At 39.8% G+C, this 17,256-nt stretch overlaps 1 protein-coding gene across 3 annotated transcripts in view; it reads left to right on the top strand.

Annotated features, from left to right (window-relative positions):
* Nucleotides 1-17,256, top strand: part of dock4b (dedicator of cytokinesis 4b) — a 92,298-nt gene that overhangs the window by 20,122 nt on the left and 54,920 nt on the right. For all 3 annotated transcript variants that reach the window (XM_056245261.1, XM_056245263.1, XM_056245262.1), the window contains exon 2: nucleotides 14,822-14,905. In XM_056245261.1, the coding sequence (XP_056101236.1) occupies nucleotides 14,822-14,905 (84 nt within the window). The remainder of the gene's footprint in view (nucleotides 1-14,821; nucleotides 14,906-17,256) is intronic.

Here is a 17,256-nt window from a genome sequence, read left to right on the forward strand (position 1 = left end):
ATTTCGTGTTGAATGGTGGTCGTCTCGCACCCCCTTGGTGCCTGTGAGCCGCAAAACCAGCCTTGCAACTTTGGGCCGGCGAGTCGCCGGCCTCAGTGTTAGGAAGTATCGTGTGATATCAGGTCTTGCGAGGTATCGAATTGCTTTACGGCAAAAAACAGATCTGATAAAATTCTGATAAAATGAGCATCAAACAGAAATAACTCGGCGCCGTATACATGTGGTGTTGGGCGCGCGCAGCTCTTAAAGGGGCCACACCTTCTTTCCACTCGTTACAGCGTCCATCCTACTGAACAGGTACCGGTGTACAGGGGGAGGGGATCCGGCCGTGAGTGCGAGCCATCTCTGCGTGAGTGCTATTCACGACAGTACAAGTACTCCACAGCGACTCTAGGGGTCGCTGTTTGACAAAAACGGAATTCCTACTTAGTGCTGCTTTAACATGAGAAAAGTCATGTGACCATCAATATTGACCATATGAAAGGGAGCTTGTGGCCTCTAAGGTGTCCTGGTCCTGAGGCGAGGGTCTCGACTATATTGAAGGGTGTGTTACTAAAACCCTTATATTAGATTTCTGCTTCCTTCTTTATGGGCTGCCACAGATATCTTTAGACACTTGACACAAATGCTCAAATTCTCCGGAATTATTTTATTATTATTATTTTTTTTATTATTATTTTTTTTCCAATATTTTGTTTTATTTTTTAATCTTTTTAGAAATTGTGTATTATTTATATATATATTTTTTTTTTTTTTTTTTTTTTTTTTTACATTTCATTTGATATATTTTTAAAATATTTTATCAGATGACTGAAACCACCTTCAAAGCTGGTTTAGGGACAGATTCTGACCACACTGAACGGAGTAAATGCAATCCAGCTACTTTCTGTATATGATTTTTTTTTTTGCAATATCATCATCATACAGCTCTGTTTTGTTACCTAATTAATTTTGCTTAATATTTTAACCATAAAATGTGTATGTCATTTCTCCTGATGGGCATTCATTTGTTCTTCAGCCCTCTGGGTTGAGACACGTCACTGATGTTTGTAATAATAGAGGTGAGCAGATGTGATGATAAAAATGGTGTTGATAATGACTCTGAATGACAATGATGATATATGTATTCCTTCCTCTGGTTAGTGTTTGTGTTAACAGCTCAAGGCAGTGTGGGGGATTTAATAAAAGAGATGACTGATGTGGTCTGTATTCTCTTTCACATCTCCGTTTGGGTGTGGCTGTCTCTCTGGTTCATAGATGAGCGTGTGTCAAACAAGGTCACCACAGTGGTGGAAATGTTTCTGGTCATAGTAAAACATTTATTATGCCAGAAAGACTGGTTTGACCAATACCGAAGGCCACATGAAAGCTTTAAACCTTTACTTTTTAGCCTTCCCTTGGTAAACAAGCCTTAAAAGCTGTTGTCTGGTGCGGAAAGCCTGTAAACACTGGAAAAGTCATGTGACTGTCAGTACTACTGACCATATGAAATGGAGTTTGTGGCCTCTGCAGTGTCCTGGTCCTGTGGCGAGGGTTTCAACTGGATGAAAGTGTGTGACGCTGAAACCCTGAGGGAGATTTCTGCTTCCTGAGTGTCTACGGCTGCCACAGTTTGAAGTTGAACTTACATTATTTTGGCGGTCTTGTCGGTCTTGTCACAAATGCTTTTTAATTTAATTTAATTTAATTTAATTTAATTTAATTTAATTTAATTTAATTTAATTTAATTTAATTTAATTTAAATTTTTTTTTCTATTTTTTTTTATAATATACTATATCAAATTATTTATATTATTTTTTATTGATACATATATACCTTTTGAAATCTGCTGTAGAAAAAAGTCCTGAAAAAATATATAAAAAGTAAATAAAAGTACCAACAATAATAATAATACTTTTCTATATATTTTTTTTAATAATCTGTTTACTGCATGCAATATGGCCCTTTAATTAATTAGACTATTGATGAAAGGAAGTATTGATTATTTGTTATTGACTGTTCGGGGAATGTTTAGGAAATGGATGTGCTTATCTGTTTGTTTAGCATCTCTCACAATCCCTTAAATGTGAAGATGAAGATGAAGATACGGTTTGTATGTTTATCCAGCTGTTGTACACAGAGGAAGTGTTAAGCATGTTTCTTACTGTCTGGTTCTCTATTTCTGGTGCTGGAGATGGTGATATGGCTCCAAAATTTTCTGTTTATTTTCTGTAAATCTGTAGTTCAGGTCTGAGGACATCATGGGTTTCGTATGGCTAGATCTCTCTTATAAGAAAGAGGACAAGTAGGAGGGTGTTGAGGAAAATAGAAGAATAGAGAACCGAAACCATTTGCTCCTCAATTGAAGGAACTATACGAAGAAAACCGGCGTGAGGAGGGGTTGGTTATTTGAGCTCTTTGTCAGAACACAGTGACTAAACATCACGAGAAAAGCACACAATGACAGAGGATTCCTACAGTGAGTTTAGATATGAATAAGAAACTCGAGTGTGAAATCAGGATTAATTATCCAGCAGTGCTTTTCCAGCTCTAAGTATTTAAAAGCTTTTATCTAACATTACGGCAGCGGATCGCATCGCAATCCCTCCACACACACAAACACGCACTCGGGACGAAAGAATCAGAGAGCCGATTACGGCACAGAATGAGGTGAAGTGGGCAGCTTAACAAGTCTGACCTATATTTGCATTTAATCAGAGTCATATATGATTTACTGAAAAACACACGTTTACAGCTTCTGCAAGGTGGGCGTCTCTCCTGAATCAAGAATGAAAGATGTGAAAAGCTGAAAGGGAATTTAAAGCTTCAGTGTTCAACTTTTAATTAAATTGATGTAAATGTCTGTCATTTTTTTTCCTCCTCAAGAAGTATTTCACTTTCATTCAGGGCAGAAAAAAGGAGATTTGAAGAAAGAGGAGACTCTATGATAATTCTCTTTGTGAGACACCAAATGATATTTCTCTGACCTTTAGATATCTGAAACACGGATAACAGGCAATTCTCAGCCAATGGCCCACACACCAAATGGCTTCATTTATTTGTGATAATCCACCAGAGCAGATCTATTCTTCAAGGCCCGTCAGTGACACAAGCACAATGTGAAGGGAGCGTGTGGTGTCTTTTGAGTGAAGGCACAGCTTACAAAGGTGCCCAAATACCTAATGTCTGGAGGAGGGCTGAGAAGTGTGGAGTCTCAGGAGGGCCGTGACTCAGATTGTAAATGTGTGTGTGTGTGTGTGTGTGTGTGTGGCTCTGTCTGCATCTGTTGTCTTGATGCTGTGAAGCAGCACATGAGCTACTGACAGGCAGACAAGCTCTGCTGATTTTAAGTGTTGTGAAGCTCAAGATGTTTTTTTTTATATTTAATTCAATAATTCTTTTTAATTACATTTATTTTATTTTAATTATATTTTTAGATTATTTTATTTGACCCTTTTTTATTTTATAAAATTTTATTTCATATATATATATTTATATTTTTTTTACTTATTTTTTTATTTTACTCTTTATTTGACTATTTATTTCATTATTACATCATTATACATAATTTCATCATCTTTATTTGTATTACATTTAATTTAATTTGCATCATATCATAAGTCATCATAAGTCATCATAACCCATCCGTCCGTCCGTCCGTCCGTCCGTCCGTCCGTCCGTCCGTCCGTCCGTCCGTCCGTCCGTCCGTCCGTCCGTCCGTCCGTCCGTCCGTCCTTCCTTCCTTCCTTCCTTCCTTCCTTCCTTCCTTCCTTCCTTCCTTCCTTCCTTCCTTCCTTCCTTCCTTCCTTCCTTCCTTCCTTCCTTCCTTCCTTCCTTCCTTCCTTCCTTCCTTCCTTCCTTCCTTCCTTCCTTCCTTCCTTCCTTCCTTCCTTCCTTCCTTCCGTCCGTCCGTCCGTCCGTCCGTCCGTCCTTACTTACGTCCTTACTTACTTACTTACGTCCTTACTTACGTACTTACTTACTTACTTACTTACTTACTTACTTACTTACTTACTTACTTACTTACTTACTTACTTAAACTATTCTACCCCATCTGCTAACCTTCTTGTAGCTCTGTTTCAGATATTGACATTTTAATTTCCACATCTTGTAGTTTTCAATTATCCTTGCGCCTTCAGATCCGTAGCAGACCGAAGGGTTAAGTGTGTTCTGGTGTCACTGTCCAGGCTAAGGAATGTCTAAATGAGCTCATTAATTAACAGACTTGCTCTCTGTCAGCACATGAATCCATCACTTGCATTCACATTACCATCACCAGCGTCCTCCTCTTCAGCAGCTGCGGTAATGAATGATTTCCACAGTGGCCGCTCCTTTGGCACAAATGTACCAAGAGCCGTGCCAAAGAACCCCGAGCTCCTGTTATGAAGCACAGATGAATTGCTGGTCTGACAGACTGGCGATAGATTCAGATTCTTACATCATACAGTGTGTATTACAGTGCGGTTGAGGCTAACAGCGTTGAGATAGCTGTGGTGAGATTCTCTGCATTGCTAAGAAAGGGAAAAGGTTTTTGATTTTGCACGTTGAACAGCTATTTACGTCCACATCATAAGTCATTTACTGTGGTTGAAAGGCTTATTGGGTTGTGTTCAATTTTCTGGATTGTAATTGCACATCCTTGGTCTCTCAAGTCATGGAGTGTATCGAATTTAATTGCCTGTTAGTATCACAGGCGATTACATGCCCTAAATCCTGTTTTGTACAGGAAGAAAATGGTTTTACTTGTACTAAATGCTTTAGTACAATCTCTTGCCTAATTGTTTTGCAACTTCTTGATCCCCAACAAACAAAATATTCCCAGTTTCTGCATAATTTATTCGCTCTACGCTGCAGGATGCTCAATGTTTAGACCTAAATATTGTGTTAATAATTCAGTCTCATTTGGCAACACGGTCATGGACAACACAGAACCCAGTGTACATTTGCATATTAATGTGGTAATGAATAATTAATGAATCTAGAGGTTGATTAGCTGTCAGGTTCATGGGTGGATCACAAATCAGTACGGGGCAAGGTTGGTTTAAGTGAGGGTAAATGCCCATTAGGGGATCCTTTTGAACCAATTTTCTGTGAACTGCATGTTGATACTGTTGGAATAGCATCATTTTTTTGGGTTGTACAGAAATGAAAGAAACAAATTATAAAATAGTATAACATATTTTATATTGCTATAGTGTTCTAATAGTAATATATACACTCACCGGCCACTTTATTAGGTACACCTGTCCAACTGCTCGTTAACACTTAATTTCTAAGCAGCCAATCACATGGCGGCAACTCAGTGCATTTAGGCATGTAGACATGGTCAAGACAATCTCCTGCAGTTCAAACCGAGCATCAGTATGGGGAAGAAAGGTGATTTGAGTGACTTTGAACGTGGCATGATTGTTGGTGCCAGAAGGGCTGGTCTGAGTATTTCAGAAACTGCTAATCTACTGGGATTTTCACGCACAACCATCTCTAGGGTTTACAGAGAATGGTCCGAAAAAGAAAAAACATCCAGTGAGCGGCAGTTCTGTGGGCGGAAATGCCTTGTTGATGCCAGAGGTCAGAGGAGAATGGCCAGACTGGTTCGAGCTGATAGAAGGGCAACAGTGACTGAAATAACCACTCGTTACAACCGAGGTATGCAGCAAAGCATTTGTGAAGCCACAACACGCACAACCTTGAGGCGGATGGGCTACAACAGCAGAAGACTCCACCGGGAACCACTCATCTCCACTACAAATAGGAAAAAGAGGCTACAATGTGCAAGAGCTCCCCAAAATTGGACAGTTGAAGACTGGAAAAATGTTGCCTGGTCTGATGAGTCTCGATTTCTGTTGAGACATTCAGATGTTAGAGTCAGAATTTGGCGTAAACAGAATGAGAACATGGAACCATCATGCCTTGTTACCACTGTGCAGGCTGGTGGTGGTGGTGTAATGGTGTGGGGGATGTTTTCTTGGCACACTTTAGGCCCCTTAGTGCCAATTGGGCATCGTTTAAATGCCACGGCCTACCTGAGCATTGTTTCTGACCATGTCCATCCCTTTATGGCCACCATGTACCCATCCTCTTATGGCTACTTCCACCATGTCACAAAGCTCTAATCATTTCAAATTGGTTTCTTGAACATGACAATGAGTTCACTGTACTAAAATGGCCTCCACAGTCACCAGATCTCAACCCAATAGAGCATCTTTGGGATGTGGTGGAACGGGAGATTCGCATCATGGATGTGCAGCCGACAAATCTGCGGCAACTGTGTGATGCCATCATGTCAATATGGACCAAACTCCCTGAGGAATGCTTCCAGCACCTTGTTGAATCTATGCCACGAAGAATTGAGGCAGTTCTGAAGGCAAAAGGGGGTCCAACCCGTTACTAGCATGGGGTACCTAATAAAGTGGCCGGTGAGTGTATTCTATAATTCATTTCGTAATTGCTAATGTACGTTAATATATTTGAGTATATTTACTGTGATTTTAACTTCTAGCAGTTTTTTATTTTCATTCTGGCAGAAAAAATATTTGATGTAATACATACAATATGTATTTTTGTATTTTGTATTCAGTTTAATTATGTAGTTTACAATGAAAGACAATTAAATTAATTATATTTGTATAGTTTGGTTTATACAAATTATTGTCATTATTATTATTATTTGATAATAATAATATGTATCAAATCTTTAATGATTTTTGCCTTTATTATGATAGGACAGTATAGGGTGGACAGGACATGAGGTGGGAGAGAGAGGGGTTGAACTCGGGTCGCCCGAAACGCAACGGCACTATATGTCGGTGCGCTGCCCACGAGACCATTGGCGCAGACATTTGATATATTATTTGATATTTTTAATATATCGGCAGTAATTGGCCACCATACTGTCTAGGTATTGGCATTGTCGCTGAAAATGACTACTTTGAGCATTTAAAATATGTTTAGGCTACTTTTTGAAACTGTTGTTGTAAATGTAATGCTATTACAAAATTGCCTGCTTTTGATTAGCATGTCATATTTAGTTGTTTTTAAAAAAGGTTTCAGTCATGTTCTCTTTTATAATTGGTCATCACACTGTAACATTTAATTTTGTTCAGGCTCCAAACCATCGGATTCTTCCACACTCCACACAATAAATCTTCTGAGCTGTGTTTCTGTTTCCTGGAAGCACTGAGGCAGATACACATGTCACTTGGCCTGAACTTGAGCGGCGAGGGTAAACCCATCATCCTGAGCTCTGTGTCGTGCTGTAAAGAGCTTAGACTACCCAACTGTAGCATCACACCCTCCGCAGACCTAAACCAGATCTGCAGTTAATCCGCACAAACAGTGTCTTGTGTTGAGTTCTCTATTTCGAAGTCTGAGCCAAAGGGATGAGGCTCGCTGTGGTAGGTGTGTGTCAGCCCAGTGGGATTATAGGACGCGAGAGCATGGCACCCTGCTGAGGATTGGACTGTGTGTTTGTTTCTCCCACAATGCACATGCCATCAGTTAAAATCAAAGTTGCTTTGACTTTGCTGCCAACTTATAAAAGATTTTTATTAGGGCTTGGCACCAACACACATTTCACGATTCAATTCTGATTTTGATTCAGATCAATTTAAAATGTATTAATTTGGATATATCATGTACAGTACATGTCAATTGTTCATTTTGCTAGCTGACTATCAAGCTATAGACATTGAATAGCTTTCTTGAGGTAAACAACGTTACGTGACCTATTGTTCACAAGCTGTTTTATTGACGTCTTTCCCTTGATTGAGCAATTACATGTCACATGATACTTTTCTGTAAGTTGTACTGTATCTTTCAATATACCTTCTGATGTTCATTTTATATTTATTTTGCGCTGTAAAGCGAAAGAGATGATTGGCTCATAAAGTGGCTACAGCAATCTGTCACAAAACATTAAAGAGCACCAAACCGGTATTTATTTTTTGAATTTCATAATAAATGGACAGAATATGAAAGCCAATACTTTGTTTCATATCAAGAGTATCAAAGCTAAAGCTTATTGCGATTTATTGGATGAGAGGCGGTACAAATCATGTGAAATCAAGTGAAGTTTTGTTCACACATTAACAGGAAACCGCATAGACTAAAATAACGATTCTATTCTATTTAATAATAGATATCCGTTCATCAAAAAGAGAATCTGATTAAAATCTATATTTTCAACCCAGTCCTAATTTTTAGGCATCATGCACGCACGCAAAGGCTCCTTCAACAGTGTGCATAATTATGCAACCTAACAAAATATGTTTTAGAACAAAATCTAAGCATTTTATTTATCAAACGATCCCAGAATGCAGTGCAACACAAAATGTTTTATGCAAAATAGTGAATGAAGTCAAGAGAAATGTGTATTGTAAAAAAAAATATATTAAAGCTCCAGTCCGTAACTTTTCCTCTTTGTCGCCATCTGTCTGTTCGAAATCTGTAACTGCAGTGATTCGGGGAATTATTATCTTTACGTGGGTTGTAAATCGGCATGAAACCGCGCGGATGAACACAGTGCTTTGAGGCGAGTGCTGCTGTCAGTCACCGCGCTGTGTGGATACTGTCATACAGAATCACAGATTCACTTTTTGAAAGTTTGACCAACATAAGAATTTTCATAAGAAAATGTCTTCTGAACAAGTAAGTAACATCCATTTTTGTTCTGACCAACTAAGGGGGAAAAAGCATTCGACATGATAAGCTTCGTTAGATTTAATCAACGCGATTTACAGCAACCGTGCAAATTATAGCCTACTTTGTTCTCAAATTCATGTTAACAACATCAGCATTGCGTGACTAATGTTAAATTTAATGTGTTTTATGGTTACCTGTGTAGTTCAGAATTCATATTCTCCATAATAGCAAAACGAGAAAGGCACAACAAAGGAAACTCCATAACTGTGTGAATTAAGAAAACGTACTGTTACACGATTGAACTATTGAAATGTCTTACTTGTTCAGCAGAAAAAGCCGTCTCTTCTTCCGTTTTGAACCCCTTCAAAACACGGAGTTCACGCACTTTTCAAAAGCCCCGCCGATGTTTAAATCCTTGTGTTCGCATGAGACGGTTTCTTTCTCTTTCTCTAGCCACCTTAAATCCGAAGTACGAAGTCTTTTGGGTTTTATAACTGCTGAATCTCCAGTTGACACTGATGATTGTTGTTTGGATCTTTCTGGATGCCATAAGTTTAATCATGTAAAGTGCTGCGAGAAAAGCCTATACATCTAAACATCTCGTCACGCGCAGTATAGCCGGCTAGCCGAAACTCCTTCTTTATGTGTACGGGTGTGACGTCATGACGCAAAGACATGCTCGAATCTCCCGCGGAAACCCACCAGTACCACTGGAATTAAAATCATTATTACAAGCTAACCGTTTTGAATCTAGCTATGGCAAGCAGATAGTTTTGACCACTGGCAGAATAAGTTTTTTTTAATATAATTATTTTGGATTATTTTTAACTTAAAAAAGTTACGGACTGGAGCTTTAACATTACACATAAAATATTAGTAAAATATTAGTATAATTGAATAGTAGTGTGCAAATGTATTCAGAGATGATTTTTTTTCAAGACACTATGGGCTAGTGTCCCAAACACGGATTAGGGAGAGTGCTAAAAAGGATTTTCAGTGCAGAATTGTAATTTAGTTCCAGGGTTAATCTGTGTCTGGAAATCTGGCACTCTACTATAAATATGGATTAAGTTATAATAAATGTTGTGAAATATTATTCATGTTTTTAATTGATACATTGAGTCATCAACATACTGGCTTAAAGTAAAGAGTTATTTAAGGTTGAAATAATCACTGGATTTGCCAGAGTTTGGCATCAAATCTTTAAAAAGATCCTATTTTATTTGACTTGGTTGCAAGGAAACTAAATATCCATGAGCAGAACTATAATTTGCTTTCTCATTTATGGCTGTGACAATTATCAGTTTGGGGCCAACAAGTCTTCATACATCCAATGAAAATCATCTGCATTTTATGCAGTGACATTAAGTGTGTCCAAATACTTTTTGGGAGCACTGTGGTTGAACTTTTGAAAGCATGTTTGCCATTAAGTTTTTTAAATTGGTAGTTTGCCTTTTTGGAGAGGTAAGGGTGTCTCTCTCCCTCACATTCTAGTTCTTTTTCTTTCTTCAGGTAATTAAAAACCACCGAAAGCATTTTTCGGTCACTGCACAGGTTTGAGCCTCTTTGGCGATGCTCCAGCTCAGTTATCAGCTGCCGTACGGTTACCGGGGAAGGATTTGAGCTCTGTCAAGGACTCCGCATCCAAGATGAATAATTTAATGAGCTGCTGCCGAAAACCTGTATAATTAATTCAACGAACCTACTTTGTTATTTTGCCTTCCAAATTTTAAAGTCAAATCACACAGATAGGATACAGCTGCCTTCAAAACTCAGGGACAACTTGGGTTGTGAAGCTTTTTGGATGACAGAAATTTTGGACATTGGGATTGTGATTGGATGAGTGTTTCAATGAGATGCACTGAACTCAAGGACTAGTTAGGTAAGCTAGGTTCTAGTTTGTCATTTCTGAGTAAAAAAATATTCAGTCAGATCCAGGTTTTACAATTTTAGGGGATCAGTTTACCATATTTACAATTGTATGAAATGTGAAATGCAATTGTACATTTTTAGAGGAAAATACGAGTGCTGCTTGTCTGTGCAAAACTCCTCTTCAGTGGTTGCCAGGGTGTTGTGATGCGGTTGCTAGGGTATTCTGAGTGGTTGTTATGTCTAAGGATTGAAATTGTAAGGAATTATGGCCCCTTAGTTCCTTTTTTTTGATTCACACACATGTACACAAAAACTCCTTCCAATCAAGACTCATTCCAATCAATCATAAGATTAGATTTCCTTTGTTTTTGATTCACTCAAAAGAATCAACTCATAGGATTCATTTATTTGGGAATCAGTTACACTGGTATATACAATGGTCTATGCTTTTGATTTACTAAAAGAACTAAGTCAACCAACCTATAAGACTCATTTGGCGATTAGTTTACATGATCATGTTGAATGTTTTAGATTCGCTAACAAGATCCGACTCGGGAGTTATTCTTTTGGGAATCGCTGGAATACACTGGTCAAACTGAATGTTTTTGATTCACCAAAAAGAATCAACTCATATGAGTTATTATTTTTGGAATCAGTTGGACTACACTGATTTGAACTGACTGCCAATAATGATTTGATTGGGAATTTGTGAGTGTTTCTGGGTGATCTGTGCATTTTTAGGATGACTTTTAATAATCTTTTAAAGTCTTACCACACACACACACACACACACACACACACACACACACACACACACACACACACACACACACACACACACACACACACACACACACACACACACACACACACACACACACACACACACACACACACACACACACACACACACACACACACACACACACACACACACACAGGTTCTCAATTGGGTCAGAGCCTCTTTGTTAATATCCCAGATTGGCCTATGTCCCATAAAACTATGAAATCCACTCCACAAATCATGTCAGGCAGGTGAGATAACCTGATTTAACACACACACATCCCATAATCCCCTGTGAGTGGAGTGGGCAATGATGACATCATTATAATAGATTTGAGAGCTGTCATAGTGGCTGTTTGTGTGAGGAACGCTGATAACAAGACATATATTATTTTCTCTCTGCAGTTTCTTTTTCATCATTTTCCAGTCTGTCGCTTCTTCTTTTCTTCTTGCATGTCTTTCACCATCGTTTAGTCTCCATATTCTTAATTTCTCCTCTATTTCTTTACTTTTCTTGATTCAGGGAGCCTCAACTTCTTCAAAGGCTCTTAGCGTACATGCTCATCAAAGCGAGTCTCCTCAGGTCTCTCTGTTGAGTGCTTAAGGAAGAGAGACACGTCACTTTTATTAAACCTTCCCACGGTGCTGAACTTCAGAGCAAATCTGGCAACCCTGCCCTTATGAGCTTAAGCTGAGGTCACGCTAGGCTTTGAGCATCTGAAATTACTTCAAACCCCACAACACTGCAAAAAAGACAGCTTTTGGGTTTGTGCGCTCTTTGAATTCAGCCAAAAATCTGTGACGTTTACATTCTATAAATCAAATGTCTTTGCACTACGCAGCACAGTGTTTGCCGAACTTCAGCTTTGGTTTGCTGATCAAATGTGTATGAATGGAAGGGAATGGAGCAGTTTGTTTGTTTGTTTTTCTTCAGAGTTCTCTTGATTAAATACATCATATAAATGTCATGACATGGTTTAAAATGTCATGTCACCAGTTTTATTTAAGTGTAATTGAGATACCTTTTGTCCTTTTTTAATAGTTTTAAAAATATATCTATATAGTTTTTTATATTTTTATTTCAGTTTTAGTTATTTTAGTACATCAAGTTAAAGGTGCAGTAAACAAATATTTGAAATCAACCCAAAAAACCTACCCCTCCCTTGATTGCTCCGCCACCCAAAATGCACGAAAACGCAATGCATTGGATGTCTCTTTATCATAGCTGAAGTGAAGCAAAATAATACTTTACGGAAAAAAAAAGCGAAGATGAAGGACGAACGACAAGGTAGAAAATAAAATGAACATACAGTATAGAGTTCAAGCAAGAGTTGGTTGTTAATCGCCTGCAGCGATTCTGGTTCTGTGAAACATAGAAACACCAATGTTACTCACTTATGGAGCAGAAACAACACAGCCTCTGCATCCTTTTCTAATATATACATGAGTCCTAAAGATATTGCCTGATATTCCTCTGATCTTTCTCTTTTGTAAAGTCTCGCAGCCATCTCTCTTTCTACAGTCTTTTTTTCAAATCTCCCTCTTGCTCACTCTCTCTCCTCCCCTATCATGAGTGGACACGCCCCCTACTGCTGATTGGCTCACTCTCTCCTCCCCTATCACGAGTGGACACTCCCCCTTCTGCTGATTGGCTCACTCTCTCTCCTCCCCTATCACGAGTGGGCACTCCCCCTTCTGCTGATTGGCTCACTCTCTCTCCTCCCCCATTATGAGTGGACACTCCCCCTACTGCTGATTGGCTCACTCTCTCTTCTCCCCTATCACGAGTGGACAACTCCCCCTACTGCTGATTGGCTCTCTCTCTCCTCCCCTATCATGAGTGGACACTCCCCCTACTGCTGATTGGCTCTCTCTCTCCTCCCCTATCACGAGTGGACAACTCCCCCTACTGCTGATTGGCTCACTCTCTCTTCTCCCCTATCACGAGTGGACAACTCCCCCTACTGCTGATTGGCTCTCTCTCTCCTCCCCTATCACGAGTGGACAACTCCCCCTACTGCTGATTGGCTCACTCTCTCTTCTCCCCTATCACGAGTGGACAACTCCCCCTACTGCTGATTGGCTCTCTCTCTCCTCCCCTATCACGAGTGGACACTCCGCCTACTGCTGATTGGCTCTCTCTCTCCTCCCCTATCACGAGTGGACACTCCGCCTACTGCTGATTGGCTCACTCTCTCTCCTCCCCTATCATGAGTGGACACTCCCCCTTCTGCTGATTGGCTCACTCTCTCTCCTCCCCTATCATGAGTGGACACTCCCCCTACTGCTGATTGGCTCACTCTCTCTCCTCCCCTAACATGAGTGGACATTCCCCCTACTGCTGGTTGGCTCACTCTCTCTCCTCCCCTAACATGAGTGGACACTCCCCCTACTGCTGATTGGCTCACTCTCTCTCCCCTATCACGAGTGGACACTCTGCCTACTGCTGATTGGCTCACTCTCTCTCCTCCCCTATCACGAGTGGACACTCCCCCTTCTGCTTTATTGGCTCACTCTCTCTCCTCCCCTAACATGAGTGGACACTCCCCCTTCTGCTGATTGGCTCACTCTCTCTCCCCTATCATGAGTGGACACTCCCCCTTCTGCTGATTGGCTCACTCTCTCTCCTCCCCTATCACGAGTGGACACTCCGCCTACTGCTGATTGGCTCACTCTCTCTCCCCTATCATGAGTGGACACTCCCCCTTCTGCTGATTGGCTCACTCTCTCTCCTCCCCTAACATGAGTGGACACTCCCCCTTCTGCTGATTGGCTCACTCTCTCTCCCCTATCAGGGGTGGACACTCCGCCTACTGCTGATTGGCTCACTCTCTCTCCCCTATCACAAGTGGACACTCCCCCTTCTGCTGATTGGCTCACTCTCTCTCCTCCCCTATCATGAGTGGACACTCCCCCTTCTGCTGATTGGCTCACTCTCTCTCCTCCCCTATCATGAGTGGACACTCCGCCTACTGCTGATTGGCTCACTCTCTCTCCTCCCCTATCATGAGTGGACACTCCCCCTACTGCTGATTGGCTACAAGTGTGTTTTGCTGCTCGATCTGATCCACTTTACACATCGTTTCTCAGAAATCGCTTACTGCACCTTTAAACTAAATGAAAAAGTAATGTAAAAGTAAAGCATTACAAAACTATTGTTTCTCCCTAAAAAAGTAACTTATTACAGTACATTGCTTGAAAAGTTAGCTGAAAGTAATGTTTTTGTTATTTTTTGTTATTTTTGTCTGTTCCGATGTATGCGTGAGTGTGCATGTTTAAAGACATTTTAATTCAGTAGCTTTAAATATTTTTAAGCAAAGTAATAATGTTGAAAAATAATGTTCGTTACTTCTAGCCCAAGTAATGTTCAGAAAAAAGTAACTCAAATATTAATGTCTAAATATATAAAGTTAAGCGTTGCTTTACTCGTCAAAAAAAGTAATCTGATTACATAAATGTCACTTGTAATGCATTACCCCCAATACTGACAGTGGAAAAGACTGATGAGTTATCGTTATATATGATTGTCATTTTTTGTGTTGCAGTGCTGGTCAGTTTTCGAGGGACGGTGCAGCATGGCTTGCCTTTGGAGATCGGTGACACGGTCCAGATCCTGGAGAAATGTGAAGGTGAATACATGAGTGCTGATGCCAGCCACTGTCGTCAAAACCATCTTTTACATTTATTTCATTGGTATAAACCCCAGTGTTTACACCAGTTTGGACCAGCTTAAATTGCAAAATGGTAAAGATGGACAATGCTGTCCTATTACTTGCACAAGGTGGTTATTGTCACAGGTAGACTAACTTGCCCAACATGAAAGTGTCCAAAACATTATTCTGGTAATTCAGTGATAGTTTTAACAGGAAAATTAAGCTGATTTAAACAGGCTTAGCTGGTATAGGCTCTTTTTGCATTTCAGCAGGGCTGCCTGAGGATAATGTTGGTCACCAGTATATGGTGTGGCTTCTTAATTAACTTAACCAGCAGGACTTCCTTTTCAAACTAGCTTTACCAGGAAGTCCATGCATGTTGAAAGTCTTCATAAGCTAAGTAGGGCTAAAACTATCAATTATTTAGATTTTTGACTAATCTAATCTAAAATAGAGTAAAAGGTTAAACTGAAATAAAATTAAACTTATAGTAATTGTATTCTAATAGTATCCTTAAATAACACTGCAATGAAACCAATTTTTGAAAATACTGTTTACTGACCTTCAATGAACTACATACAAATCTATTTATATGAGAGGGTTTGTGTATGCAAAGTTAAAAATATAATATAATTATTGAGAAACCAGCAATAACAATCCAAAATAAACTGGCGTGGTAAGTCATTTTATTCTAAGATGGTCTTTTCACCATGGGTTGTTGGTGTTTCACCATGTCTTGATTTGATAAACTGCTGACACAGACACCTGTACCACCTCACAGACGGGAGGATTTCAAACCAGTCTTTTTTTGTGACCCACACTCGACTCCTTCGTTTCCTGTTTCCACCCTTTGAAGACACACTCCTTTGTTCTCTGGGTGCACTCGTTTCCTGTTTTTTTGAGTAAGAAAACCGGTTTCGGTTGGAGAACACCCAGTAACATTGTGTTGGAGAATCTTAAACAGTAGATATGAACCTACATAATCATTAGTTCCTGACTGACTGTAGGTGTTAATTATCAGATGAGGGGTCGTGTTTCTGTATTTAGCAGCTATTACACTCTTTACCGTAAGTGCAGAGGTGATGCAGGCCCCTGTTTTTCACACCTTCGAACTGTGCTTCTCGGCTTTTTGCCAGGAAGCACAGTAGTCTGTGTGCTGGTTTGCAGTGGGCAGAAGGTTCATCTGTGCTGGAGATGATTAGATAACAGTGGTAGTGCAGGCCGTCAGTGAGTCTAAGTGAAGCTGATGTTGAAAGTAACTTATTGGTCAAATCATTGCCTAGTCTCAATACACTCTTAAAGGGATACTCCACTTTTTTTGGAAATAGGCTCATTTTACAACTCCCCCAGAGTTAAACTGTTGAGTTTTACCGTTTTTGAATCCATTCAGCCGATCTCCGGTTCTGGCGTTACCACTTTTAGCATAGCTTAGCATACATCATTGAAGTGGACAAGACCATTAGCATTTCTCAAAAATAAATGACCAAAGTGTTTCGATATTTTTCCTATTTACAACTTGACTCTTCTGTAGTTACATCGTGCACTAAGACCGACGGAAAATGTAAAGTTGCGATTTTCTAGGCTGATATGGCTAGGAACTATACTCTCATTCCTGCATAATAATCAAGAAACTTTACTGCCGTACCATGAGAGCAGCAGGCGTAATGATATGACGCAGCGCCTGAAAATAGTTCCCAGCTCGGTAACTTCCAATGTGACCGGGACTAAGTGCCTGCGCCTGCTGCACTCATGGTACGGCAGTAAAGTTTCTTGATTATTACGCAGGAATGAGAGTATAGTTTTATAGTTTCGCCAGAACCGGAGATCGGCTGAATGGATTGAAAAACGGTAAAACTCAACAGTTTAACTCTGGGGGAGTTGTAAAATGAGCCTATTTCCAAAAAAAGTGGAGTATCCCTTTAAAAGTAAAGGTTCTATATAGAATTTTAAAGTCGTCATGGAATAAAAACTTACCCTATTTACTTTGTTAGCGCACATTACTAGTCTTGTGGTGAACAATTAATCCGTGCAAATTAATAAACAGAAATTTTTTTGTTTGCCGTGGTAATCTTTAATCATAATCTGACCACTTGCATCCGCTCTGGAATCGCGTTCCTTCTCCGATGAAGTCAGTTTAACGGCTTGGGTTAAATCCTTAACCCCCCCCAACCGCCCAGTTTTTTATGGGCGAGGGATGGAGAGGAGGTGCACTAAAGTTCATTCAATATTTCCGTTTTTCTATTCAATATTTCGACTGATTCCGTTTCACTTGAAAATACGTCAGAACACTGGAGAAAAGTCGGTTGCAACTTCTGGTTCACGGGTGA

This window comes from Rhinichthys klamathensis, unplaced genomic scaffold (genome assembly GCF_029890125.1).
Source record: "Rhinichthys klamathensis goyatoka isolate OS25496 unplaced genomic scaffold, OSU_Roscu_1.1 h1tg000029l_1, whole genome shotgun sequence".
Lineage (NCBI taxonomy): Eukaryota > Metazoa > Chordata > Actinopteri > Cypriniformes > Leuciscidae > Rhinichthys > Rhinichthys klamathensis.